The sequence below is a fragment of the Neopelma chrysocephalum genome, unplaced genomic scaffold (assembly GCF_003984885.1).
Source record: "Neopelma chrysocephalum unplaced genomic scaffold, ASM398488v2 Primary Assembly neopelma1_23b, whole genome shotgun sequence".
Lineage (NCBI taxonomy): Eukaryota > Metazoa > Chordata > Aves > Passeriformes > Pipridae > Neopelma > Neopelma chrysocephalum.
In genome coordinates, this window is record NW_020897692.1 from 1,588,042 (window position 1) to 1,614,819 (window position 26,778).

The 26,778-nt window shown below is 36.9% G+C and overlaps 1 protein-coding gene across 1 annotated transcript in view; it reads left to right on the forward strand.

Annotated features, from left to right (window-relative positions):
- Positions 1 to 26,778, forward strand: part of FBXL4 (F-box and leucine rich repeat protein 4) — a 54,076-nt gene that overhangs the window by 15,310 nt on the left and 11,988 nt on the right. Inside the window, exons 4-7 of the mRNA XM_027694709.1 lie at positions 3,375 to 3,619; positions 11,926 to 12,139; positions 21,523 to 21,594; positions 22,917 to 23,229. Of these exons, the coding sequence (XP_027550510.1) occupies positions 3,375 to 3,619; positions 11,926 to 12,139; positions 21,523 to 21,594; positions 22,917 to 23,229 (844 nt within the window). The remainder of the gene's footprint in view (positions 1 to 3,374; positions 3,620 to 11,925; positions 12,140 to 21,522; positions 21,595 to 22,916; positions 23,230 to 26,778) is intronic.

A 26,778-nucleotide genomic window follows, 5' to 3' on the forward strand; every position in this document is an offset into this window, starting at 1 on the left:
CCACAGAAAGTATTTTATTAGGTACAAATGGTTGTTGCTTGCTGTTATTGAGCAAAAAAGCTTTAAAATACTAGAGAAGCTTTTGGTTCAGTAAATGTTATTAGGAACTACACCATCAGTAAAATTTTACTCTTGTGTACTGAAGAGTGGAGATCCTCTCTGAGCTTATAAGCAGCTTTGCAGTGGGTAAGATGTCATTTTTTTTTCTCATGTTATATTTTTAACCAACCATTCAAAAAATGTGCATATATGTGAGATGCTGCAATCAGGGACTATGGCGATGATAAAACACACAGGGGTTGGGTATGAATCAGGATCCTTTCTGTGCTTAGCACACAATGATTTTGTTTAGTGCTGTTTATTGAATTGTTGTGGATAATTATGATTTGGAAACCTCTAGGTTTTGGAGGTTCTCACTGTAGTGGCCACTGATCTCACCACGTGTTTAAAGCTGGCGTGTGCCATGTTTGCCCTGGAAATGGGAGAGAAAGTACTTTTGTACTCTAAGTCCATCATAGCCTGAAAAGACAATCAGTGTTGTATAAATTATGTTTTGTGTTCCTTTTTATACTTCATTTTGTTATTTTTCCAATAAACTTTGTTTTTATTGATCGATTTTATAAGAAATTGTGAAATGATAATGATTGTTGTATTTTTTCATAAAGGCAGAATAAAAACTGTTTGTAAGAAACTGCATTATGAAATTAGTTTTCAAAGCAGATAGTCAGTTCTGTAGCATTCTTGCAATTGCTATAAACACAGCCTAGCACAATACAGCCTATCGTGTCACATACTCGTGGTATCAAATTGTATGTTATGCTAGGATACACATACATAAAAATCAGATTTCTGACAGACACCAGACTCCAGGCTAACGGTGATTAATGGTTATTAGCCTGCATGTTTGGAACTTATTACCCTTTTTTAATCAAGAGCCAGAAAAAGAGCCCTTTATAATGTAGTGTCATAGTAGTGACATTTCATTGTGTGTTTTCATTCTAGATATTATGAAGTAGCATAATTTCAGTAAAAAATAAAGACAGATTTTTTTTTTTTTGATTGAGACATTTGTGTGGTGAGAGTTGTCATCTCACATGTGGAAAGACTGCAACAATCCTGTATGTTTTGAAATACTCACTGAAGTTGTCAGTTAGTGTAAAGGGACATTGTTGAGGCATTTATAGTTTCATTCACCATTATCTGTACTGCTCGGAAGTTACAAAATAACTTTTTTCTCATTGAAAAAAGTTTGTGTTACTTTGCTTTTATCAGACATTATTATGTCACATTAATTGTAGACGTAAATTCAGCTAACTGTGCAGCCTTTGCTGAGCTTTCAGCTCTAGAAATCTTAGTATGTAACACAAGAGAAAAGTCTGAGGGAAAAGGCAGTAATAAAATAGATATTTAGGTGGCTTACAGAGTGTGGAATGACTGAAAGGTTGCAAAATAGTTTGAAGCTGTCTTTCAGAATATTGAAAATTATTTAAAGTGAATTGATGATCTTAGAAAAATAGGTATATGTTTAAGTATGTACTGTTTAGAATGATGAACAAAACTGTGTTAAGCAACTTTAAAGCTTAAGTATGGGACTGAGCCAAGCAAAAATCAAGATACTAACTTGGGATTATATCTATGTTAGCTCCGAGTTATTTTGGTCTTTCTCAGATTCCAAAATGTCAACAACCTAAATGTCAGTTGGGTGCAAACTTTGTTGATTATCATATATTAACTGCAGTGCATATATATATTGCTGTTACATTGAAATGGCTCCACAGGTCCTCTGCATCAATTTGAGTTTTAGTTCCAGACACCTGCAGAGACAAAAAACCTGGGCTGTTTTTAGGGGAAAGGAAGAGCAAGGAAAAGGGAAGAGGGAAGGCTGGAAATCAAGCATGAGAGAAACTGAAGTATATCAAACGCTTTATTTTGGCATTGGAGTTGAAGTAAAATTTTTTAAGAGTCGTAGATCATGTTTGAAATCCAAATGCTAAATCTGGAGCTGAGTAGGAAGTAACATTTTCCATTTTGCAGGAAGTTGAATTGTTTTCTTATTTCTTCTTTTCCAAAAATGAAGCGGGGAGGAGGGGAGGTGGAAGGTAGCTGCATCATAAACTAGTACACTGGAAGTACAATCTGTTTGGATCTCACGAAAAGCTCCATTTTTGTTTTATGTCAAGCATTTTATTCTGATTTTTGGCGGATTTGTTTTATGAATCCTTCTAAGACATTAAAATGAAACATGCTGGTATTTTGAAAGGACTAAAGGATTTTCTTCAGTTTAAGTTGATTTGCGGGTGGTTTTGTTTTTTTAATTTACACTGATTCATTTCAGTGAGTTATTGTTTCCCACTCTGCTTGAAAACAGTCAATTTTACTTATATAACTTGAGTGCAGGTACTTATATCTGTTAGAGACAGCCCTGGTAAAGTAGACATTAATTTTTAGATTTCATTTTTCAAGTCCATTTTCTCTCAGTTCCTAAGTTAAAGGAGATTTTTTTGGGGGGGGAGGGGTGTTGTTATTTCCTAAAGTGAGTATTTATGTCTCTCTGTGTGTTGATTTTTCTTTAGATAGGAAAACAGAGCATGATAAGAGAGGAGGGATATTTCTTAGTTTCTGAGTGTGAGATAAGTCATTACGAAAACATTTATAGTGATACTAGTCAGAAGGGCTGGTGATTATTCTGAAACTCAGATGATTCAACTGATACAGATAAAAAGGGGTTTTGCCTTTCAGATTGGACTCTAGCGTAGAACAAAAATGCTCTCAGAGTATTACAGCAAGGAAGAGATTATGTTGTAAAAGAAGATGTGAATATGTTAAATTTTTTACCTGGTTGCATAATCCAGAGGAGAGGATATAAAATAGAAGACAAAACACTGATTTTTAAATCAGGGAGAAGAGGAATAAATCTGAAATCAGTTCAAGGTGTGGAGAAACTGAGAACATGGTATGGTTTTTCCATGTACTTTGCAAATATGCTCCCATATGAAAAACCAAATCCAGAGAAGAAAGAGGATGCCAGTTCTGTGTTCTGATCAAGGGCAGGGCAGACATTGTGAAAGGAAATATGTAAACATAGTGTTTACATATATATCACTGTTTAAATTAGCATGGGTAAAGAAACTTCTAATTTAAAAGCTTCCTGTCACTTTCATATGCTGATTTGCTTTTTCCTTTCTTGTCAAATTGAAAAGGCAGTGCAGTCCCATTTAATAGTTAATCAATGATTTTTTAAAAAGTTACTTTTAACTAAAAGGTTTTACTTTTCTTTGAAGTTAGAACGTCTTTTCTTATTCCTTTACAGTTTTCCCTTAACACCTCAAGTGCTATATGACCACCTGTGACTTTTTTTTCTGTTTTTAATATAGCTCATCCAGTTGATTTTGAGTCACCTTACAGTACCAGACCTGTGTAGACTAGCACAAACTTGTAAGCTACTCTATCAACATTGCTGTGATCCTCTACAGTACATTCATCTCAGTTTACAACCTTACTGGGCAAGGATTAATGACACATCTCTGGAATACCTACAGTCTCGCTGCACTCTCATCCAATGGCTGAATTTATCTTGGACTGGAAACAGGGGAGCCATCTCTGTTTCTGGATTTAGCAGGTCAGTGTTAAATGTACAGAAGTGTTTTGACCAACTCTGTTTGCAGAGCTGCTGTACAGTAGTTTCACTGAGTATTTGAAACCTTATTAGAAGACAATTTTTTTACTATAAAGGGGGGGATTGTTATGATGTAGAAAAAGACATCAGTTAAAACAGGAAAAGATACTGAACACAGCAGCAGAAGTCCGTTTCAGTATGTAGAGTCTGCATGTTCCAAACTGGTTGTGACTGAAAGGCTTCTTCCAGGGGGCGCAGTGTTTTGCTTTCTTCCGGGCTTCTAAAACACTCCACTAAAACTGATCTGTCAAAAATCCATCTCAAGAGGAAAACGTTTGTGATTGTTCTTTGTACAGATGAGTCATCAGTAGGACTGTATTAGAACAGCTGTAGTAATAAACTGATTGCATGCTTGCATGGTATGAGCCAAGTAATCACTAGAGTCCAATGTAAATGCAAATATTTTCATAAAAATGATTTAAAACATTAGTCCTCTTGGAAAACAGGGGGGTTGTATGTGCATATTCCATTGAGTTGAAAATATGACTGCTGTAGGTCATTAAAATAGCAAATTTGCAGGGATTCCTCTCTGTATAACAACCGTGTTCTCTGCTTTCTTTAAGATATCATTTCTTGCTTCTTTGCGCATTAGCATTAGTTAAACAGCTTCTATCAATGTATTTCATTTAAGCAAAAATGACCCCTTCAACTAAGGGGTAATCAGCAAAGTCAGGTGGAAGCAGAAATGGACTGATAAGAAACAGACATGTTTAATATATCTGAAAAAGTTGTCTTAACTTGTCTGAATAAAAAGATTAAATCAAGTATGCAGACATTTTCTTTCCTTTTGTGCCTGAGTGCCTTACCTGAGGAAGTAAAATATTTTTAAGAAACACTTTGTCAAGATGAGAATGTTGCTTCTGTTTTTCCTGACCTTCCACTATAATCCAAGAAACCTATGCTCTTTTGTACTTGTTGGTAGAAAACGGAAATAAACATCAGCTAGTTGTTGAATGGGGTACAAACATTTCTTCTAAATTTGGATTTCATATTAGATGCATTATGCAGAGGATAAATGTGCAAGCTTTAATTGAGAATTCAACTCTGAAATCATGAAGTGCTTGCTTTCTGATGCTTAGCTATTAAGTCTGTCTTCTGAAAACATATGTGCATCTTCGTGGCAGCCTTTTTTCATTTTCATGAATTTGTTTTTTTTAACAGAGTACTGCTAAAAATTTTTGTAGTCTCGAAAGAAATTATTGCCAAATTTAGAGAATTATAGACTATATAGTTCTGGTATTTCTGACTTCCAGTTAGTTGAAAATAGCTTTATTGCTAATTACTTTTTTTTGCTTCAATGCTTAACTAATAGTAGCACTTATGTGTATTCAGCATTTCTAAAATAATACATATTCATTATTTGACTATTAATAATCTGTGAATAAACATATTCAGTTTATATTTGTTATAAGGGGTTATATTTATTTGTAACAAGGGGGAAAATGTTTTTGGACATTGATGCAATTCTGAAGTTATCTGCAGTTTTAGGAAAAAGTATTTCTTGGAAGAGATGCATGCAGTCTGGGAATGGGAGATGCAGTTCAATCGTAAATTTCTGAAGAAAAGTTATAAGCTAAATAATTTTCATGTCTAAATTCTGCTTATAATTTTCCCTTCTGAAACAAAACTACTGTAACTAGGTCTGGTTTTATATATTTTCTTTTTTCTATTGCAGAAATAATTTTACAACTCTTTGTTCTGTAAAAATGTCTTTTCTAGTAAAATTTCCCGACACAGGTTTTTCTTTTGACATTCTTCATCAGCATATTTGTCAAATTTTCTGGCCTTTCGCAGAGGAAAATTTGCTACTTATTTGCTATGAAAGTATCTAGTAATAGAGGAGTCTTACTAGAATAAGACTTGCTTTTCAGAAGTGTTAAGGTAACTTTTGTCAAAAAAGTAGCTTCCTGGTAAGAGATACTGTTCCTTGGCAGATAAATCTGTCAATAAATGACAGTTCTATTGCCCTGGCTGTCATTAAGATACAACCACCCTGGGGATATTACAGCATCCAGGACACATAACCATGAGTTCCCACAATTTTTCCTTTTGTCCAAAACTAGGACATCTATATTTTTGTGTTTTTGTCAGCATTTGGTGTTACAGTTGGCACTGTTGAATTCAAAACTTTACAGTTTGTTATGATTTCTGCAAGTCAGGACACGTTTAAATGCTACTCTTGCTCAAATCGTTCAAAATGTTCAAAAACATTTTTATCTGTAATTTCTTATGACAGTCTTAAAAGTAGTAGCTTGTATAAATTTGTGTGTTGCTTTAAAATGTTCATATATGCATGAAATTATTGAAAATATATATTTTCTTATAAAATGTATTAAAGTGGAAAGTTTTTTAAAGAGTAATTTTAAAAAATGTGACTGAAGCAAATACTGTATTATCATGAGAAGACAGAATGCTTCAGGCATATGAACATCCTGAGGCAAAGCTGAAGGTATTTTAACTTATTGATAACATCTACTCCTTAGGGCTAAAAATTACTATCATAAATTTTTCACTTCGGCATATAATATAAATTAGCTAAACTTTATATTAGATTGAAATGAAAGTGTACCAAAAAGTGAAAGACAAATGAAATTGAGTATCTGAGCAGTCTCAAGAGTCTGGAATGCAAAATAACTGGGATTAAGGAAAGATTTCATAGCAATCATTACATAAGCAGCTCTACACTTCTCTTGGCTTTAAGGGTGTGGTGGATCTCTTCGTGCCAGGTGGGAATATCAGCGTGAGAGGGTAAGACCTATGTAAGAAGAGTGAGGCAAGTCAAACTGGAAGTGTACTAAATATCGAGATGTTGAATAAATGCTCTGAGGTTTAAACAGCTGAAGGACAGTGACAGTTTAAAAACAAGAGTTCTGTACGCAGATTTCTTTGGATCACTGATAATGCCATTAACTTGTTTAAATTCTTCTGCTTTAAATATCTGAGGTATTAAGATTTTTATTTATATCTGACATTTATACTGTGAAAATGAATTAATAGTGTTTTATTTTCAGGTTAGTGGTGCAGTGTTTGCATGTCAACACATCCAGGAATATTTCTTTAACAATTTTGTTGTTGTTCACGTTTGAAGGCTTTAGTTGCTTTTAGTAGAAGTGTAGTTCGACAATGTTTAGCTTGGCGAGGCTTTGCTACAAATCAGACAAGCAGGAAGGTCAGAGAAATTACTGAAATATGCAGCAAATAGTCACAGAAAATAGGAGTAATGTGGCTTTACAGGGATTCTCAATTTAAAAATCATGTCTTATCTCTTGCTTTAGTTTTCACAGGTTTTTAGTAAAACTAGGGTTGCTGTAGCTGAGATTAAGTAATAATGTTTGTTTTGCATTTTTTTCTTGAAACAGTTTAATCTGTGTTGAGAAAAACACAAGATCAGGTACTCAATATTCTTCCTTCTTGCATGCAATGTTTTAGAATTTGGTTACCAAAAAGAATGTGTAATATGTGCTAGAATAGAAAATATCATTGTAACAATTAGAATATCTTAGAGAAAGGGAAGGTGACTTAATTTTAATCATCTTACTAAGTCTCACTCTCAAGCATGCATACTTCCATGCACCAAGACAACCGAGATGTGTCGAAATCAATTTGTGTAGCATGTAGTTTCACCATCCTATGCTGCTTCTGTCCTTCATCTCCTGATTTGTGTGTCCTGAGAAACTGCTCACACATATGTTCAAGGATCTTCTTGACCTGCTACTCTGACTTCCACCAACACACACCACTGTACCAGCCCTTGTAATGCCATTTGTTCTTTCTCATGCTTCTACACCTCTATGTACCCAGCTGTTCTCCGCTCATACCAATCTTAACACTTTTGTTACAATTATCTGTACTAAATGCTACTGCTGTCATGTAACACAGCAGCCTTGAAAGGAAAAGCATCACTGTGAATATAAAAATATCTGAACATGGTTTTAAGAAGCATATTAAAATGTAATTCTACAAACCATTGTATTAAATGCAAGACTGTAACTGCAAGACAGGAAGACCTCTGCTGAGTTTGTGCAAGCAATCATATAGATAGAACTACAATAAGAAGGAGAAGACCTCAGGATCTTAGAAGTGAAATGAGAAAGAAAAAAATCCTAGTGGGTTCTTGACATTTTTCTTGTGTGGTGGCAGGCTCTGGAAATAGGAGACCTGAGTGGCTGGAGGGAGCATGCAATTGTCTTGAAGCAAACCAAAATGGATCTTTTCAGGAAATACTGATTCTAGCAGGCCAATACCAAGGAAGGCCAGACAAATGGGGCAATGTTATATCTGTTAAGTAATTGAGGTAGTATCCCTGATGTGGATGGTAGTATAAGGTAACACTATAAAGGAAAGTGCTAAAAAACCCCCAATCTATCCAGCCCTATGTTGTTCAAAAGTGGAAGTTGCTTCCCCTCTCCATCCTCCCCCTCAGATAACAGATTCAAATGTATGTCAATGAGTATAAAATTAGTACTGAAGATTTTAATTGAAAACAGATTTGGTAAAACCAGTTTGAAAACTGTTGTGATAATTGTGTTTAAGAAGGATGAGTAGATGAAAGAGAACTGGACTGTGATCCCTGCTTGCTGTAGAGTTTTCAGTAATTTTGAACTAGGGGATATAGAGTAAGTGGGGATCATTAAGCTAACACTGAACTGTAGGTTTTGGATCCAGTGCAGTTCCATCAGAAACCGTTGGAGCAAACATGGTGTCTTCAGTACCCTTGTAAGCATATGTCTAAAGGTATTTTGAGAATTTTGTTTGAGAAGTCTTATGTTCTGACATGAACATACCTTAGATTTTAATTTTGGATCATGAGATATGTTTATGATACAGACATGAATTACACGATTAGAAGTTTTTAGCTGACTAAGCGATCCTGATGGGTTTAACATCACCATGAGCAAATATCGTCCTAACTGCTAATAGATATATTTGATGTTTCAGAAGAACTTCACTAGGACTAACTCTCTTCCCAAAAGCTGAAGGAGTTGAAAATGAGAAGCAGTTGTTGAGAGCAGGAAGAAGGTGATGGAAAGTGAGATTGCTTTTTTTTAATTAAAAACAACACAAAAAACTCTGAACAAAAAGAACCACTCCCTCCCCCCAAGAAACCTGCAAAAACAAAAAACCAAACCAAAACCCAAACAAACCGTGGAAAAAAACCCAAAACCCCCAAAACTGAACAACCGAAAAACCTGAAATACTGCAGTCTAGAATGAGGATAAACTTTGAGGGAAAGACCTAATCCAGTAAAAGAAATGTACATGTTCACATTATTTTAGATTGTTTAGTTATATTTTAGAACAAATACAAAGGGATGAAGAGAAATCACTTGCTAAATTGTGTGTATAAAGTATTGATAATGAAAGCAAAACTTAAAGGGATGGATGACTGCAGAACAGAGGAGAGGCTGAAATCAGGCACTGGTCAGTCTTCAGTAATTAAAGGAGAGGTATGTGAAGAAATTTTGATTTGGGTAGAGGGTACTTTTTTGGATGTTGTTTGTTTTCAAATTAGCTAAGTCAGAGCCAGTCATCCAGAGTCTGTTAAGTCTCAGAAGTATGAAGACCATGCCACATTTGTTTTGAAAGCATGAGAACTTGTATTCTACCTTGCCATATGGCTCTACATGGAGATCCACGTAGAAAGACATAAGCAAAAACCTCAGTTCTGAGCAGTCTGTTAAGTGCAAACAAAAATCGGGGTGTCTCCATTGTTTAGAGAACTCTGCAGTTCTGCCTAGTGTTCTCTGTCCTGTGCTGTCTGATGCCTTCCTCAGATTCCTCCTCTGTTTCTGTTCATTTCTTTTCTACATGCCTCTCTGCTTGTTCTTGTACCCTGCTGTATGTCCCTTATCCCCCTTTTGTTTCTCTTTTTAATGTCTCCTAAATAACCTTCTCCAAAAGGGCAGCAAAGCCATGAAGGGCAGTCCTTGTTGCTGTCGCTGTGTTTGCTATCTGCCTGTGTGTTTCAAGTGTAATGAGTTTAAATAAAACGTTATGAGGATAATAACTCCTCAAGCTGGTGAGCCTGGAGTTCTTCTCCAAGTCTAGGGGGTTAACTGAGTATTTCCCTGACTTGGTAATATTAACTTTTAATAGTCCTAGAAAGAGAAAAGCATTGATCTGTACTAATATTTATAGCAGCCAAACCCTGTTAAATTATGTGGCAGTTAAACTAACATCCATTATTGTAATGGTGCAATTCATAAAATATTTATTCATTACCAGATTAAAAGCTAGATGTATAATAAGTGGCAACTGACAAAGTTTTATGGAAAATATTGCCATTCAAACAAACGTGATAATTTGTTGATGAAAGAAGCTGTGTGAATGTATTGTTAAAGCACTCATTAAATAGAGGAATTGGCTAATTGGTAATCAGCAATGTATCCGTATATCTCTACTCTGATTTCCATCCTGCATTTCTCCATGACAGTGTTGAACTCTATTGCTAGTCAGAAAATAGGAGCTTAATGTTTAAATACCCAATGTTAATTGTTGTGAATTGTCATGTCATTTCGACTCTGACATTCCCATAGGAAGGCTTATCAGTCTAGGCCAATTCACTGTATCCAGTATGGAAACAGCAAATAAGTGCTTGGTGTTTGATTAAACTGATTTTACAGGCTAAAATAGATTCTGCAGAGGGGCTTCAAAGTTAGGCAAAAATAGCGGAGGAGTAAATTTGGATACATGACAGAACTCCTGTGGCTCTGGGGCTTATGTCTCCCCTTTCATGTCTCAGACCCTCTGTTCACAGAGGGTCTGTTTCTGTTCACATAGGCTCATAGAAATGTTGGGTGTTAGGGACCTCTGAGGGTTGACTAGTCCAGGCCCGGACTTGAGGTAGCAGTGTCCCCAGTGCTAGATCAGGTCAGTAAAGGTTTCAGGTGACCTTCGGAAACATCCAGGGCTGGAGTTGCTACCCTGGAATCTCTCCCTCTGTATTGCATAGGATCTGCATAGTCAAACTAAGGCCATGTGATATGCAAGATGAAAGGAATAAAGAAGGGTGATGAATGAGAAGTATGACTTGAATGAGTAATGAAAAAACAAGGAGAAGGTTTGAAAACTTGGATCTTGAAAGATGGATTTCAAGTCCTGTGCTACTGTTAGTGTCATTGAGGAATGCCTCCCTGAATGTGTCTGCTTCTAAGACCAGCAGCAATTTCATCCTAAGTTGCAGCAGGAGCAGATGTTTGGGAAAGCTAATAACTCTTTAATTGTAGCAACAAGAGTTTTTGTCCAAGCAGAAGCCTTGTTTCTCCTGTATCAGTTAAACCCAAGAAGTAACTTTGTGGCGGAAGTATCAGAACCTCAATCTGCTTTGTCTGCATGAAGGTTTTTGTAGGATAGAACTGGTAATAGGGCAGGTCAGAATATTTACTATAAGAAACTAATTCATGCTCTTTCACAAGTAGATCTGTTATTCTATGAAGTCACATGCAAAACTCGTTGCAGCCCGTATTTTAATAACTTAGATTTTTTTCTACTGGAGAAACCATAAAAATACAACAAAGGCATGGCAAATATGTAGGGGTTTTTATCCTATTAAATATCAAACTTACAAGCCCAGTGATTGATTTACAGTTTGAAGGTTATCTTTGCAATAAAAAGGGACTTAAGCTTGTGACATAAGCTTGTATGTTTTTAGTTAAAGCTGGGATTAGAGATAATAGAGCTTGAGTTTCGGACACAAGATCTCTGATGGGAAGTGTAATTCATGTAGAGACCATCAAAGTTTCTAAATTTTGGATCTTTAGTCATCTGATATCCTGATTTTTTATAATTCCAATGAAAGTAAAGTGAAATAGTCCTCAGGAATTTCTGTGTTCTAGAACAGCTACCAAATGTTCATTTTGACTTACTTGTTAATGAAAGGAATGAGGGGTTTTTTTCTGACAGTCTTAAAAACACTTGGTTTAACCACATTTTTACACTTGAAGATTTTTCTCAGATAAATATGAAATTATTGGGGAAACTTGGAGGCCGTTGTAAAAATTGGCCTTGGACTGTCTGGAAGCATTTCAGACATTATCGGTGTTGTACTTTGATCCATTGTCTCAGAGTAAATGCTAAGAACAAAGCATGTTCCAACTTTCTAAACAAAACAGAATTGTTAAGACTAATGGCTTTTCCTTGTTGAAAGGAATTATTTCCTGATTTACATGTTTCAGATTTTGACAGTATTCAGACTCTCACCTGAAAGTATGTTTATTTTTCACTTAAAATGTGAAAAACTTTATTTTACAGGTTCTTGAAAGTTTGTGGCTCTGAACTAGTACGTCTTGAATTGTCTTGTGGCCATTTCCTCAATGAAGCGTGCTTGGAGGTCATCACTGAAATGTGTCCAAATCTTCAGGAATTAAATCTCTCATCATGTGATAAAATACCACCTCAGGCTTTCAACCATATAGCCAAAGTGGGCAGCCTAAAGCGTCTCATTCTCTACAGAACAAAAGTGGAGGTAGGAACAAGTATTTTTAACCTTTGCAATAAATATTTTTAATCCTGGTAAGATAAAGTTGTGTATTTTTTTCAATAATGAAGAATTCAATTAGAAGGTCTAGCAAGGTATCTGATGGTGATTTGGTAACAAAAGGTAGTTAGATTAAAGGATAGTCTGTCTTGAATGATTGGCATTTGCTGTGGCCATGCCACAGTCACCCTGAAGCCAGTGCCCCTCAGTAACGTCTTGCTTTGTGGTAGTTGCTCTGAAGCAATTGTTATTTTCTTCAAACTAAAAAACAAATTGGTGAGCCATACTTTTAAGTGCATTTTGTATAGAGCTGAATTAGTGCCTTGGATGTATCTGTTCTGTTTCTACATCACTAATCTTTCTGTAAATCTTGGATAAATCTCCTTTATTTCGTTTTGACCGTTGGCTCTAATTTACAAGCCTTTCTCAGATCCAGGGAAGATCATTGTATCAAAGGTAATGATTGTATAATTTTATTATTTTCTACTGTTGATTGATCAGAATCTTCTTGATTCTACTCAGGTAACTTCTGAAGTTTGAGACTTCATGCTTGTAATAGCGCAGTAGCTGAGATATACTCTTAAGTGATTGGTAACTCATTTCTCCTCTATCACTTTGCTGAACAGAGCTTGAAATTAGATTGAATGTAGGTGGTAAAGATTTCCTGACTTTGAAGCCCTTAAATTGTGAAGATTCATTTCTGCCTTTCATGTGTATGGACATGCATCTGCTTGTAGCTGCCAAGAACATTCATTCATAATCAAGTTTTCTTAAGATTGTGCTTCCGTTTTATACAGAAGTGTAAACAAAAGGTACTGTTCCTAACAAACCGTGGAAGAGAAATTTCTAGAAATTTAAATAGGTAAATTGGAGAGCATGCTTTTGTGTTACTTGCTAATGTGAAGCCACTTAATAATAATGGCCCATCTTCGCGAACGAAGATTTGGGGAACACAATATACATTGTGCATCCCAGGTAGAAAAGTAAAATGGAGAGAATGAAGATGTGGAATAGGATTTGAATTAGAGCATTAGAGTTACAAAAACCATAGGTTTGTAAAAATAACATCACCTTTCTCAGCATTAGCTTCTCTTAATGCAAGTCTTTGGATTTCTACACAAAATAGGCTGCCATTCCTTCTGTACTCTTCAGCTGGTACAGAGATGCTTGGTAGTAAGTGATGGCTCTATACAAAACAGGATAACTGATCAAGCATGCTGTGAAGTGAGTAGGACTTCTGTAAAACTTGTCAAAGCACTGTAATATAGTTGTGTTCTTGATTTTTGTGAAATTTCTACTACTGTCTTCATTGTTGGAGCTTCTAAAGAGCAAAGAAACAATGCTAATAATTAATCAAGAGCTTGCCTCAATTGTATTTTTGCCAAATGGATCTAATCAGTGAAAAGAATCTGAAGCTGTGAATCCACAAAGGAAAACTCTAACTGATAATAAGTATCTGTTTATTGAAAGAAAGTAAGTAAGAAGGTGAGAAGAACAGAGCTAATACAGTCCTCTGTTAAAGTTCTATCTCAAAATCCAAGAAGAAGAAACCAAAAGAAAAATCTGTTCATTTAGCCTGTTTTCCTAAATAATTTAGTAGCTTGCTTTTTTTCTTAAACCAAATAATAACCACCAAATTTTCATGTCTTAGAGCACATCTGGGTAAATAGTACAACTTTTTCTTTTGGTTGTGAATTTGGATATGTGTTTAAATAACATAGGATGAGATGAAGATTCTCCATCCTTTTTGTCAGTATGTAATAAAACTGTTCCTGGTTTTGCATTATGCTTTATAAAAAGGACAGAATTAACATTTTAATAAAAGAAATCGTATTTCTTCCATATACACTCCCAAGTACCTGCCCAGGTACAGGATTTCCTTGCTCAGTCTAAGTTATGTGATAGTCTTTCCTTTTTTTTTTCCTTGGCTTTCAATGCTAAAAAAAGAAGAGGAAAAGAATTCTTTCAACATCTAGATTTAAAGTATTTGTTGTACTTTTTCCATTTATATGATTAGTGTGACACTAATAGATAAATTCTAAGAAAACGCTCTCAGAAAATTGACTACTCTAATGATTTCTGTGTTAGGTACATAGATTTTGAGGACAGTGGAAACGTAATAAAATTGATAATGTTTGTCATCTGAGCAATTGTTATTACAGTTTCTTATTATTTTAGCTATTTCCTTTGAATAGGTTTTGTTTTTAAAAGTGTTGCCATTGTCTCTGTAATCAAAGCTTCAATTTTTAAGATCTTATTAATGTGATGGGCAATGCGGGTGTTCTGCTACTTACTGCACTGCCACTTTGGAGGATAGCTGTGTGATCTGGAGAAGGTTATGTTCTTTGGTCCTAACCCTGCTGATTCTTAAGGCCACGTATAATGTTATTTCCTTGACTTACTGAGAGCGCATTTGTGTGTGTAAAATTGTTTTCAAACCTCTGATTTGAAACTTCCAGTGCCTTTGAGTTATTCCAACCTCTCCGTTAGAAGAGGGAAAGCCCAGTGACCTTCAGTAACTTTCCAGTAACTAAAAAAAAATGGCCTGCATTGCTGTAGTCCTCCCCACAAAATGCAGCTCACTTTTCCGGTACTATAAGTTCATTTTTAAAAGGTTTAATTCTTAAAGATTGTTTGATAATGTGTATGTTTGAAATAATTTGTAACTTGCTCTGAGAAACTAATCTCAACATTTTATATATGTAATTTCCGTGCCCTCAAGACCGCTATTATACTTGTGGGGGTTTTGTGCTGGTGGTTTTGGTATCTACTGATACATAATTCCTTAGTGTTTATTCACTGAGAGTGTATTCACAGCATAATTTAAGCACTTATTGGCATTGATACATTTGAAGAATACAATGAACATTGGAAGTATTATTGTATATACAGTAACTGGCAATGCACATCTTTAAGCATGAATATTATCATGATTTAATGCTTATCATGAAGTATTCAATCCATATAAATAATTCAGCCAAAATTGTATTTTAAAGAAACGGAAGCCACAATTACAATAGGAGAACTTATCAGTCTCCGTATTGCTGGGTGTAAATTGTAACATAAGATTACATATTATAGAGAATCAGAATATCACGCAACATGAAAAATATAAAGAAAAAGTTTTTAAAGTTTGTATTGAAATTATGTTTAAAATACAAAACAAACTAAATTTAAATCTAATTGCAGTGGGCAAAGGGCTTCGTTTTTTTCACATATTTTTAAGCAGATGTTGTATTTATAAATTTTATCTCTGATACCTTTGACCTAAAGCAAATTTGGAACTTGAGCAGCTGTGAGAAAAGACACTGGAAATCTTGGATACCAAAAAGAAGCATAAGAATCTTAGCAGTAAATTTTCTTATGCCATGAGCAATAACAGAGTTAATGCTGCCATAAAATTGTTCTACAGAGTTTTCAGAAATAACCTGTTATGGGTCATGTTATACTTTTGAGAGCTGTTGTCTGAGGATTTTCAGTTTGGACAAAATTCCTTTGGCTTGGGTATAAATCTTTAGGATTAAGAGTTGCGAGCAAATAGTGGGAAAAAAAGGTGAAAGCCTCTATCTGGAATGTGGATTTTTGGACATAGGTTGAGCTGGTGACAAATAATCGTGCAATAAAGGGCCTTGATGGTGCTTTCTGATTTCATGTTGGGCTCATAGGATGGAATTCTGTCATTTGAGCTTGTAATGTGAAGAGTGAGGGGAAAGAATGAAGGTGTAAAACAAATTTACAGACATAAGGGAGGACGTAATTTGACCAAATGAAGCAAAACCAAAATACAGTAATTGAATTAACTACAGAGACTATTACTTTCATTTAATTAATTCAGTAATTGTCATGTTGCTGTGTCCCAGTCCCTGCTGTATCCCTGGCACTGCCAAGTAGCTGTAGAGAACAGAAAGGTGCCCCTGTACATCCTGAATCCCACCTTGCAAATTACACTGCACCTGTTTGTGAGAAAGCAAGTGTTCTGACTTTTGAAAGACTACACCTGCACTCAGTAATAAAGTTCATTCGACCTTCATTTCCATATACTCTCATTCTTCTCTTACCTGATGCTCATGTAGTGTTCATATTGCATCTGTTTTTAAACCTGTGCTGTGAAGTTTTGGAGGCAAAAGTTTTATCACTGTCCAGTTTTTCATCTCAAAAATAGTTCAATAATCCAAGTGCATTAGGGGGAGATGGGGAGCTGATTTTTAGCAAATACATTCCAATTCTCTCCCTTTTCATTATATTTCTTTCTGTGTTATATCTTCTAGGGTGATAACTGATGGATGCTTGAGGGAGAATAGACTTCCTGTTCTAATGCCAGCTTTTACTGTATAGGAAAATGGTTTTTCTGCCATATTTATTTTGAATCTATAAATGAAAATGGTCTGCATTAGTGTCAGAAGGCATCACTCAAATATGCTTTGATTGTGGTAATAAAGGGCAGGCTGGAGGGTTATCCCCTTCTGCAAACATGAGCTGAGAAGTCGTGAAAGGGATTGGCTCCTACATCTCTCGACAGCTTTTTTCAGTCAGGTTGGAGACACCAGCTGACCTGGAGCCAGGTGATGTGGGATAAACAGTGTCCAGAAGTTCCCTTCCACACTCGACTCTTCTGTGATTCTGTGACTTTGTGCTGATGGTACTAATTGTGGACTTAACCCATGAGCTTTGTTTTCCTGATGTGTGACCAGGACAACTGCCACACTTTTTCTGTCAGTAAAATTTGTGTAGTAAACTGGTGATTTTGTAGCTATGGTATGAGGATAGATACACAGAAGACTGAGATTCTCTGACATGTATGGTACTATATAGGATATTCTACATTGGGGTGTGTGTAAGGAAACTGTAGTTAAAGAAGGGAGGAAGCAGTCTTTAGTGAGACCCTAGGATTCTTTTATCTAAGCATTCACTTCAATGAAAAATTTGAAGAAAAAATTACAGAAGAATAAAAGTCTTGTAAAAGATTTAGGCTCTTGTTTCACTGAAGGGCTGGAAGAATTCCCAACTTATGTCATACACAGTTCTTCTGAGAAAGGGAAAAATCAGCCTGTTGTTTGTCTCCAGAAAAAAAGTAAGAAATTTAAAACTAGCTTTTCAGATTTGTCTATAGAAAGAAAGTTTATTAAAAGGTGCAGCCTATTTCTTCCCTAACCCAACCCCAAAGTAAAACTTTGTTGTTTTTCTTAAGCTCTTCCTTTAATCTTTCAGAGTCACACTGTGGTGCACTTGTTTTCATGCCTTGTATGATAGCGCAGCCATTATGTGACAGCCATATTATAGTGCATCATTTGTATTTTTTAAACCCTTTTTATTTTTTTTTAATCTCTGAGTACTCAACAATGAAACTGCAATGAGTAAATAGTCAAATATTCAAAGTACATCTTTCACAGGTGAGTCACATCTACCAGAGAGAAGGGTTTTCTGTTTGAACAGATACTGAGCTCAGGCTATCTGTTGGATGCTTTCCTTTCATACTAACATTAGAAATGATTTACACTTCCTGCTGTATCATGAATGTAAAAAAGCCTGAAAAAAGTCAAGCAAACTTCCGTCTCACCAAATGTATTTGTCTGGCACCAGTATTTGGTTTCTCTGCTGATGGGTTGTCTGTTCAAACCAACAATGCTTCTGCATCATCTAAGTCAAAACATACGTGTGATGGCCAAGGCCTTTACAAAGACAGGTAAGATACAATTTACTCCAGTATCAGCTACTTAGTTCAACTACACACAACACATAACTGTCTTCCAGGCTGGCGTGTATTACAGAGTGGAGGGCTTTGATGTTTGGGCAGTCCTGTCACCTGTCTTGTGTGAAGTAAATTAGGATTTCAAACAGTAATCTCATCTCTTGTCCAAGGCAGGATCAACTCTGTCCTTTGTGACAGACATTTTTCTGACCTGTTCATAAAGATTGCAGAGAACCTGCAGGCAGTCTTCCCTTTTTCTGAGGTTTAGGACCAACTACGATGCCCTAAAATATTTCTGAAATCTGCTCCGTAGTGTTGAGTTTAGCAACACTGTTTATATCCTTCTGATCAATTCAACGTCAGTCTTATCTCTGAAAGCAACTTCTGCACTGTATGTTTTCCTCATCTAAAAACATCTTTCCTGGGAATGGAGGATAGGACAGATGATTTTATTTGCCCCCTTTGAACTCTTCCTGTTGTCTGTGCTGTCTTACAGAAATTAAGTATTTTAGTAGGTTTTGTCTTGGCTTGGATGGCAAAAGAAATGTAGACCACTGAAGCCATGACTCCACAAAGAAAAAGTAAATCTTGAGTTTTTTTCTGGAGCGGGTTTTTGTTTTGTTTTGGTGTATTGTTAATCATCTACTCTTTTCTCAATCTCTGTAAAAGGGAGCAGGTACAAAGCTAAACTTTACTTTTGGTTCAGGGAAAACTTAAAAAATCTCCAAACTATACATGTCTTGGCTGATACGCTCAAGAATGTTGTTAGATGGATAGTCTTTGATTTGACTGTCTCTGCTTGGCTGAGAAAGTGAAATTGACTCCAGGTTAAAGCTTGCTGATACAGAATTTAGGTGGCCTCTTAGGTCCTCTTGTGAAGCACTCTAACATTTGAAGTTTGGCCTGTGCTACAGCTTCAGGATGGGATGATTGCCTTGCTCTTTTCCTTTGCTTGAATAGGAGTGTTATGGCTCATGTTGAATTGCAAGTCAGAGAGATGAATTGTACAGACAGATGGCTTGAAACAGACAGGTTATTACAATGATAGTCCTTCTATATGTAGTGCATATGGATTCTGTGAGCTGCCATTCTCTCCTGCTATTTTCTAGTCTTTTGCCACCTGGATTCTCAGTTGACTGAGGCACAGCTAGGCATGCACAAAGGTTTTTTTCTTCTTACATGACATATGCAAAGCCCACCTCAGTTACAGAAGAACAGACACTGCATCTGAAAGAAATCTGGTTCGCTGTGTGTGGGCATGTATGCACCCCAGAAGAGGAATTAATATAGCCAGTATAATTACTGTTGAGTATGTAGTTGTTTACTCTTGGGCTTGACTTGGCATGATTTGTGATGGTATGACATGGTATTCTACCAAGCTCCTTTCTATTACCCAGATTTCTAGTGTGTTTTTTAAAGTTGTTTGGGTTTTTTAAATAATGGTTTAAAATAATACTTTAGGTGTCACAGGTTGTGAAAAGACCTTTGAAAATGTGGACTCAGTGCATGTCAGTACAGGAAGGACTATCTTAAACAGAGGGATGAAAAAGGTACTCTGAGAGATGCATCACGTTCCTGTTGAAGTTAACTGAGCTCCTTATGTTATCTATCAAGATAACCATGAATACTAGTGTTCCTATCTATTTTACCCCTTTCTGAAGAAGTATGGAATTGATCTCACACCCTACAAGCTGTTCAGAGTGACCGTTCACTTTTGTACTGTTTGTGTCAATTAAAGAAAGAGATTGCTGGTTCCCGTCCTTTCAGGCCAGGGTGTAAATTCCAGTCTGGAAACCGTTACTAAAAAGCTTGGTGGAATGCAGCAAGGTACTCAGCTTCCTGTGGAGTCATCTGAATACCTGCAGAAGCCCTGTTTAGAACTGTGTGTGCAGTCAGAGACTGCTTTTTTTATCTCCAATATTTAGGGTTTGTAGAGGGATTTGGGGATTTTGCTTTTAATTTGTGCACCTGAGTAGGTTCTAAAGCTCATAGCTTTCACTGAGTTAAATAGTAAAGACTATGTCTCATTCTCTTTGAGTTAGTCGTTTATTCATGTTTAGTGATCCAAATGAAACATTTGCTTAGTTAGTGTGTAATTTAAAATGAATTGGATATTTACACATTTACGAGCTTTAAAATGTTCTTAATAATGTCTTTAATAGTGACTTTTCAATGGTCTTGTGTTCCATTCCCTAGCTACCTTTTCCTTTAAAAACATGAATGAAAGTTAAGCAAGCAAGTGAATAGTGACTTTGTAAGACTTCTAACAAGATATATGTGAGGAAGGCTTACTCTTAGCATCTACTTTTAGGCTGCCTTTGGGAAATCAAATCTTGGAAGGCCAAGTTGGAATCGAGATTCCATACCGTCACTCAACACTCAAGTGTTGTGTTTATAATTACTCCCCGGAGACACCTAAATTAGATGTCTGAAATGGTGTCTGTGAATACCCCGTGCTATGTCCCTGTTCTGTGTCTGCCAGTCTTTCTGTGCAAGGAATCACGTGTTACTTCTCAGTGATAGGACAAAGGATGAGTTTGTGCCAAGTTTCATTAGAAAGCAACAAACTGAGGAAACTACATAAAGCATTTAACTGTAAACTTTCTGCAAATAAGTAAATTTATATTTTAAAAACCTATAAATTATACTACCCATGCGTACGAATATTGTTGACCAGTGTTCTTTTTGGAATCTAGCAGTAGATTATTTGTCACTTGTGTATTGCTTGGGCTTTTTATCTGCTAGAAACTGTTGTATATCCTGTAGAACTCCACGTACTTTTATTGTTACTATGTTGTGAAGCTTAATCCTGTTTTCAGCTCATATGGATTACAAAGTCCTAAAGTGATGGTTTAAGTATGATGCACAACTATTTGTGATGTGAATCCCAGACTATATTCTTTTTTTGCACGGTGCATGCTTCCAATAAGAAAACAAAATATGACTACAGACAATGCAGGAGGGTCTTTTCTGTATCTTAGAAACAGAAATAAAAATCCATGAAGTTTCACTTGCTGTGGAAGAGACAGGCCACATACTGTACATTTTATAAGATGCCTCTGATGTTTCAGTCCAGTTTCAGGCTGAGCAGCATGCAGTGCTTTCTGAAAAGAATGACCACATTAAATGGCAGGAACAGGGCTGTAAAATACATGTTACATGTTTCAATCTCCATGCTAATAGTGACAAGTGCTCAGTGGTTGTCAGCATCCTTGTCAGCACGGAGACTCTTTGACATTAAAGTCACCAACTGATGCTGTGCAGCTCTATTGGCAGTTCCATCAGGCTGCAGCTGATCAGCGAATGTCAGAGCCTCCGCTCTTCTTCTGGTGTGGCGCCAGCTCTCTTGTGTTTTCAGGCTGGCCTTGCCTGTTATTTGATCTTGCCACACTTCTTCTGCAGCTTTCCTATGGGAAATGAGCGGATAGGTCAGTGGTATGTGGGTATCTTCAGGGCAATGCAAACCCCCATCCAAAGTGATTTGCATAAAGGTTTGTAATGATTACCTTTGCTTTAAGCCAATCAATGGGTAAAGTACCCAGGGACTCATTAAGTGGCATTTGTGCCCTCCATAACAGTATTTTGAGCTGTATTTCAGGAAACGCAGTGGCAGCCTTTAATGTCTAATTGACCTCTTTGTTTCACTTTCCGTATTTCCTTCGGATGTGTTCCCCCATGGCAGCAAACAGCCCTGCTCAGTATTTTGAACTTCTGTTCGGAGCTGCAACACCTCAGCCTGGGCAGCTGTGTTATGGTGAGTACTGGAGCTGCTTGGGGTGTGTGTGCACGCACTCGCTCGCTTTGGAACTCAGTCTGGGTCTGTTTCACAACAGTGTGTTAAATGCTAGGCTGATATTAGACTCTACTTGCTTGGAAAGTCCAAAATAAATGCAGCTTGGTCATATACAGCTTGGTCATATACATAAGGGTCACATACTAGTTTAGTAGGCCTAAAGCATAGCTTATAGGCTTTTTCATAGTTCTTCAGGCATTTTTTGACAGTTTTTGGACATTCTTTATATGCATAATTGCTTTTTCTTTCCAAGGCTAATCATCCAAAGTTAATTACTTTTATTCAGCCCAGATCATCATTCCTAGCAGCTTAATTCTTGTGTCTGACCCTAAGAGCAATATCTTTTCGTAAAAGCCGTTTGAGTTGTGGACTTGCTGGGCACATTCATTGGTTTCAAGAAAGTGAATACAGGGACAGCAGCAATTCCTGCAGGGCACTCATGTGAGCTGTATTGCATGTGCACACCTGAACTGTGTGTAGAGGGATTCTGGCTTGCTGCTATCCCTGATGGTAGCAAATTGCTGATCAGGGCAACTTAGTTGAGCTTCCTCATAGTTCAAGAATCATGGAATGGTTTGGGTTGGAAGGGATCTTAAAGTTCAGCTATTTCCAACCCCCCTGCCATGGGCAGGGACACCTTCCACTAGACTAGGTTGCTCAAATTCCCATCCAACCTGGCCTTGGACACTTCCAAGGATGGAGTATCCACTACTTCTCTGTGCAACCTGTTCCAGTGCCTCACCACTCTCACAGTAAAGGATTTCTTTGTTACCTGAATCTACCCTCTTTCAGTTTTAAACCATTACCCCTTGTCCTGTGAGTGCATGCCCTTGTAAAAGTCCCTTTGGCTTGCCCAAAGTAATTAATAAGACATAAAGAGATGCAGAAACTGATCAACCTAAATTGGAAAATAAGCATGTTCCTCAGTCTGCAAGTGCTTATGGTTGCAGTACCTGTGGTCATAAAAATAGCTGTAATAATCTTTTACAGGAAAAACAACTGTGAAAAAAGTGCTTTTCAAAGAAAATAAACTTTTTGCTGCATTTTGATCCTTAGTTTTAAGTGAATTTAAAAACACTTATGTCTGGAATTTATAGGAAGTTAATTTTATTTTTGTCTCTTGTAAAAGTAGACCTCATTGTACTCTACAATGAACAATTTTCAGAGCTCTTTAGAAATTACATGCTTAAGACAAATCTGTAGGTGTTAGGAAGCAAATCTTGAAACACGTATATATGTCTGGAAAGATGGTACACGTGACAAAGTGTTTGCTTTCCTTGCAGATTGAAGATTATGACCTTATAGCAAGCATGATGGGAGCAAAATGCAAAAAGCTTCGCAGTCTGGATTTGTGGAGATGTAAAAACATAACTGAAAGTGGAATTGCAGAATTGGCTGCAGGCTGCCAGCTTTTGGAAGAACTTGATCTTGGTTGGTGCCCTACGTTACAGAGCAGCACAGGCTGCTTCACGAACCTTGCACGTAAACTCCCAAACTTGCAAAAGCTCTTCCTTACTGCCAACAGGTCTGTGTGTGACACGGACATCGAGGAGCTTGCTGCTAACTGTACACATTTACGGCAGCTGGATATATTGGGTAAGAAAATACGGGAATATTGGTATTTATTTTACTGTGTCTCAAAAACCTTGCGGTTAAAAAGGATACCTTAAGACAAAACTGTCTTCTAGACATATTTTTAAAATAATTGTTTCTTAAAATTATGGTTTAGCATATAAAAAAAAAGAGGAAGTTTTCCTCACTGCAGTAGGTTTCTGACTCAGAATCCAGTGTATCAGAATCCAACTGTGTACTTCGACTGCTTAGTATGAATTGCTTAAACTGAGATTTAAGTGCAAGATTTTTTCCAATAACTTTTAGTTTGATGACCATAGTTTTTTTTTAACTGAAATCTTTCTCTTTGACTGTAAGAAGATCCAATTTCTTATCCTTTTTCTGCTTTTATTTATAATTTTCTTTCTGTGACAAAGTATATTTATAGTATGAGTCTGTGATCAATAAACAGATTCTGCTTTTGTGCAGTACAGATACACTATGCAATACTGGCTTTCTTTGTCACTTTTCTCAGGAAGGGAATTTGAGTTATTAAAGAATAAAAGGTAATTACCAGCAAAACTTTACATGGACTTTCTAGAAAGGTGGGAAGGAAGTGGTGAGGGGCAAAAAGCATAGCAAATCTGAAATTTTTAATCCTCTGCAGCTCCCATAGTTAAAAAATATTTTTGGAAATCTAAAGTAAATATATGTTGGATTCTTGAGTAAGGACTTTGAGAAGTGTAGTTTTGCGGGATACTGAATTTATTCTTTATATGGTGGAATATGAGAATTTTGTCTTTGTACAATGTAGGACAGCAGGGTAGTTTGTGGCATCAATGTGAGAGTAATTTCTTTATGCTTTGACAGCCTATTTTCACTGGGTTAGTTGTAAAAAGAAGACTTAAATGAAAGGGAAAAAAACTAGCTGCACTGTATATTTTTAATATTTAATAATTTTAATGAAAATATTACATTTAGGTTGAGAGAGACACTGCAAAAAGCTGAGAGCCCTCAACTCAAATAATGTTCCAAGCAAGTTCCAAGCATTTTTAATTACAAAATATTTAACATATGGCTTCAGATTGTCACTCCAGTACAGGTAGTACACTCTTCTGTTGTGAAATAGAGGTTATTCATCTTTGACTGAGAAAATTGTCTTCTGACCAATATGGGAAAGGAGGATGAACAGATTAAAAACCTAACTTCACCTAGTACAAATTGTGGAGACTTGATGTATATGTCCACAGGCGGTGCTGTATTTTGTGTATCTTTAAGAGAATCTGTTTTGTAGCTAGATTATTAAGGGCATATTTCCCTATTCAGACATGAAAAATTTCTGAATGGCATAGTGAATTAAGTCTTTCATAAACATGTATGTGCTCCTGACCACCAACTTCCATTTCTGTTGCAATGGCATTGTGTCTGCCCATGAAGTGGTCAGACCTCTTCACTGTGTCCGGGGCTCCCCAATGAAGAGTTTGGCTGTGTTAAGCCTATGGGTAGTCTGCCAGTTCTCTTGTCTCTCTGCCAGCAGTGAAGGCTTGTTGCCACACTTCTTTAGCATTTGAATTCACGTTTTAATTGTTTAACATCTTATTGATGTTTGTTTTTTTTTTTTTTTGAAAAATAATATGTGAATGGGGAAAAGGAGCTTGTTCTGTTCCCCAGGTGCTTACCAATGTTCCTGAGTCAAGTGGATTTGTAATCAAACTTTCTCAGTGAGATTGCATGTTGGGTTCAGATAAATGCTCTGTAGGGGATATGCAGTTGAATTATCTGCAAGATGTTACCAAAAACTGTAGTATTCACCTGCCAGACCTCACTTTCTTCCTACAGAGAAATACTTAGTAGAGTGAAAAGAAGGTTGTCTTCTGCTGTAAACAGGTCAGTACAAGGTGATACGATATATGTGAAGGACTTACCCCACTTTTTTGGCAACAGCAAGAAAACTGATAATTTCTTTGTCTGAATATAGTAAGCACTACAGTCTATGGTTAAAAGAAAGCTGTCAAGTGGAACAGTGTTGGGTCATTTGGAGGTAGAGTTGCCAGGTAACTCGTGTAAGTGCAGAAGTCTCTGTTGTCTGAACTAAAGAGCTAGTCTCTTACTGTGCAGGAGTACCAAGAAAGTCATAAATCTCTGTATGTGCTCTAACTTTTGGCATCTGATGTAGGGCCATCCTGTTACTTTAAGCAGCATAAATGTGTAATATGTTTTTGTCCTTTAGAAGAAGTGTGACAACAGGTCTGAAGCTGTTAGAGGCCTGAGGTCAACACTCAGCTTTGCAAGAGTAACCTTGAACAGTGGGTCTTCCCTGTGATGTGAACGAATGAAAGATGTTCTCATTATATCCTTTGTCATCTTCCAAGTACAGAAATGTCTGGCTGCATGCATTGTGGAGGGTGTAGAAGTATTGTGTCTAGGTTAGCACTGTGTGCTGTAAGGCAACTTCTTTTGCTTCAACAAAGCTGCATAAAAGCAAGATTTTTTTGCTGTATATAGGCACTTACCTAAGTAGAGGTCAGAATGTCTTACTCTGCGCTGTAGTCATCAGCGCTGAATATACTATACTGGTGTCTCTCTGCAGTTGCTAGAACTTATAAACTGGCTAGGGAAAACTCGTTTCGGTTATAGATTATTTATCATCACAATAGCTTAAGAGCTGGAGGAGCCTAAGCCTCTGAAAGAAATCTTGTTGAGCTGTAAGTGATGCAAAATGCATGTTGTTATAGCCTGGATGCTGTTTTAAGGTGATAGGTCCTGCAGCTTGGTACCCATCTGTCCTTTACCATAATTGTTTGGCAATTTCCTTGTTACAGAGTCAGAGGACTCTATAGAAGATGAAAACTGCTGTTTTTCAAGAGCTCCATAAACTTATGGCTCTTGTAAAGCATTGTTGTATTGTGGTGGTGCATCCCCTGCCCTCCCCCAAGGCTGCATTATGATTTGAGACACCTTAAAACACTTGTTTCACAACATGGATGTCTGGCTGTGTTTGTGCTATGTAAAACATACTTCATAAAGTCATCATCATCATCATGGCTAGGCTTCACGAACGAAGATTTGGGAAGGGCTCTACCCATGTTTCTTGCAAGCGCGTTGGTGGCTGAAAAGGCCAATATGAGAAAGGCAAGTCCGGTTGCAAAAGGCACAGCAGAAGGACTCCTTAGATGGTATATTCTGCAAGGCTCGATTCTTTCTGCGTTGTCTTTTCTCCTCAAGGGTGATCCTGCGTGCTTTCTCAAAAGCATCAGCAGCGTTATAGATGGTGTGTCTCCAGGCCTCCCGATTGGAGGCCAGAGTAGACCAGTTATGGTGATCAATATACCCGAAGCTGAGATGTTGTTTCAGGGAGTCCTTGTATCTTTTCTTCGGGGCTCCTCTCTTGCGGCAGCCAGTGGCAAGTTCACCATAAAGCAGGATCTTAGGGAGGCGGTGGTCCTTCGTCCTGGAGACATGTCCTGCCCATCACAGCTGTGTTCTCAGTAGCATGGCCTCAATACTTGTGATTGCTGCCTGTTCAAGAACAGATGTATTGGTCACATAATCTGACCAGTGGATGTTTAGGTTTGTAATCTGACCAGTGGATGT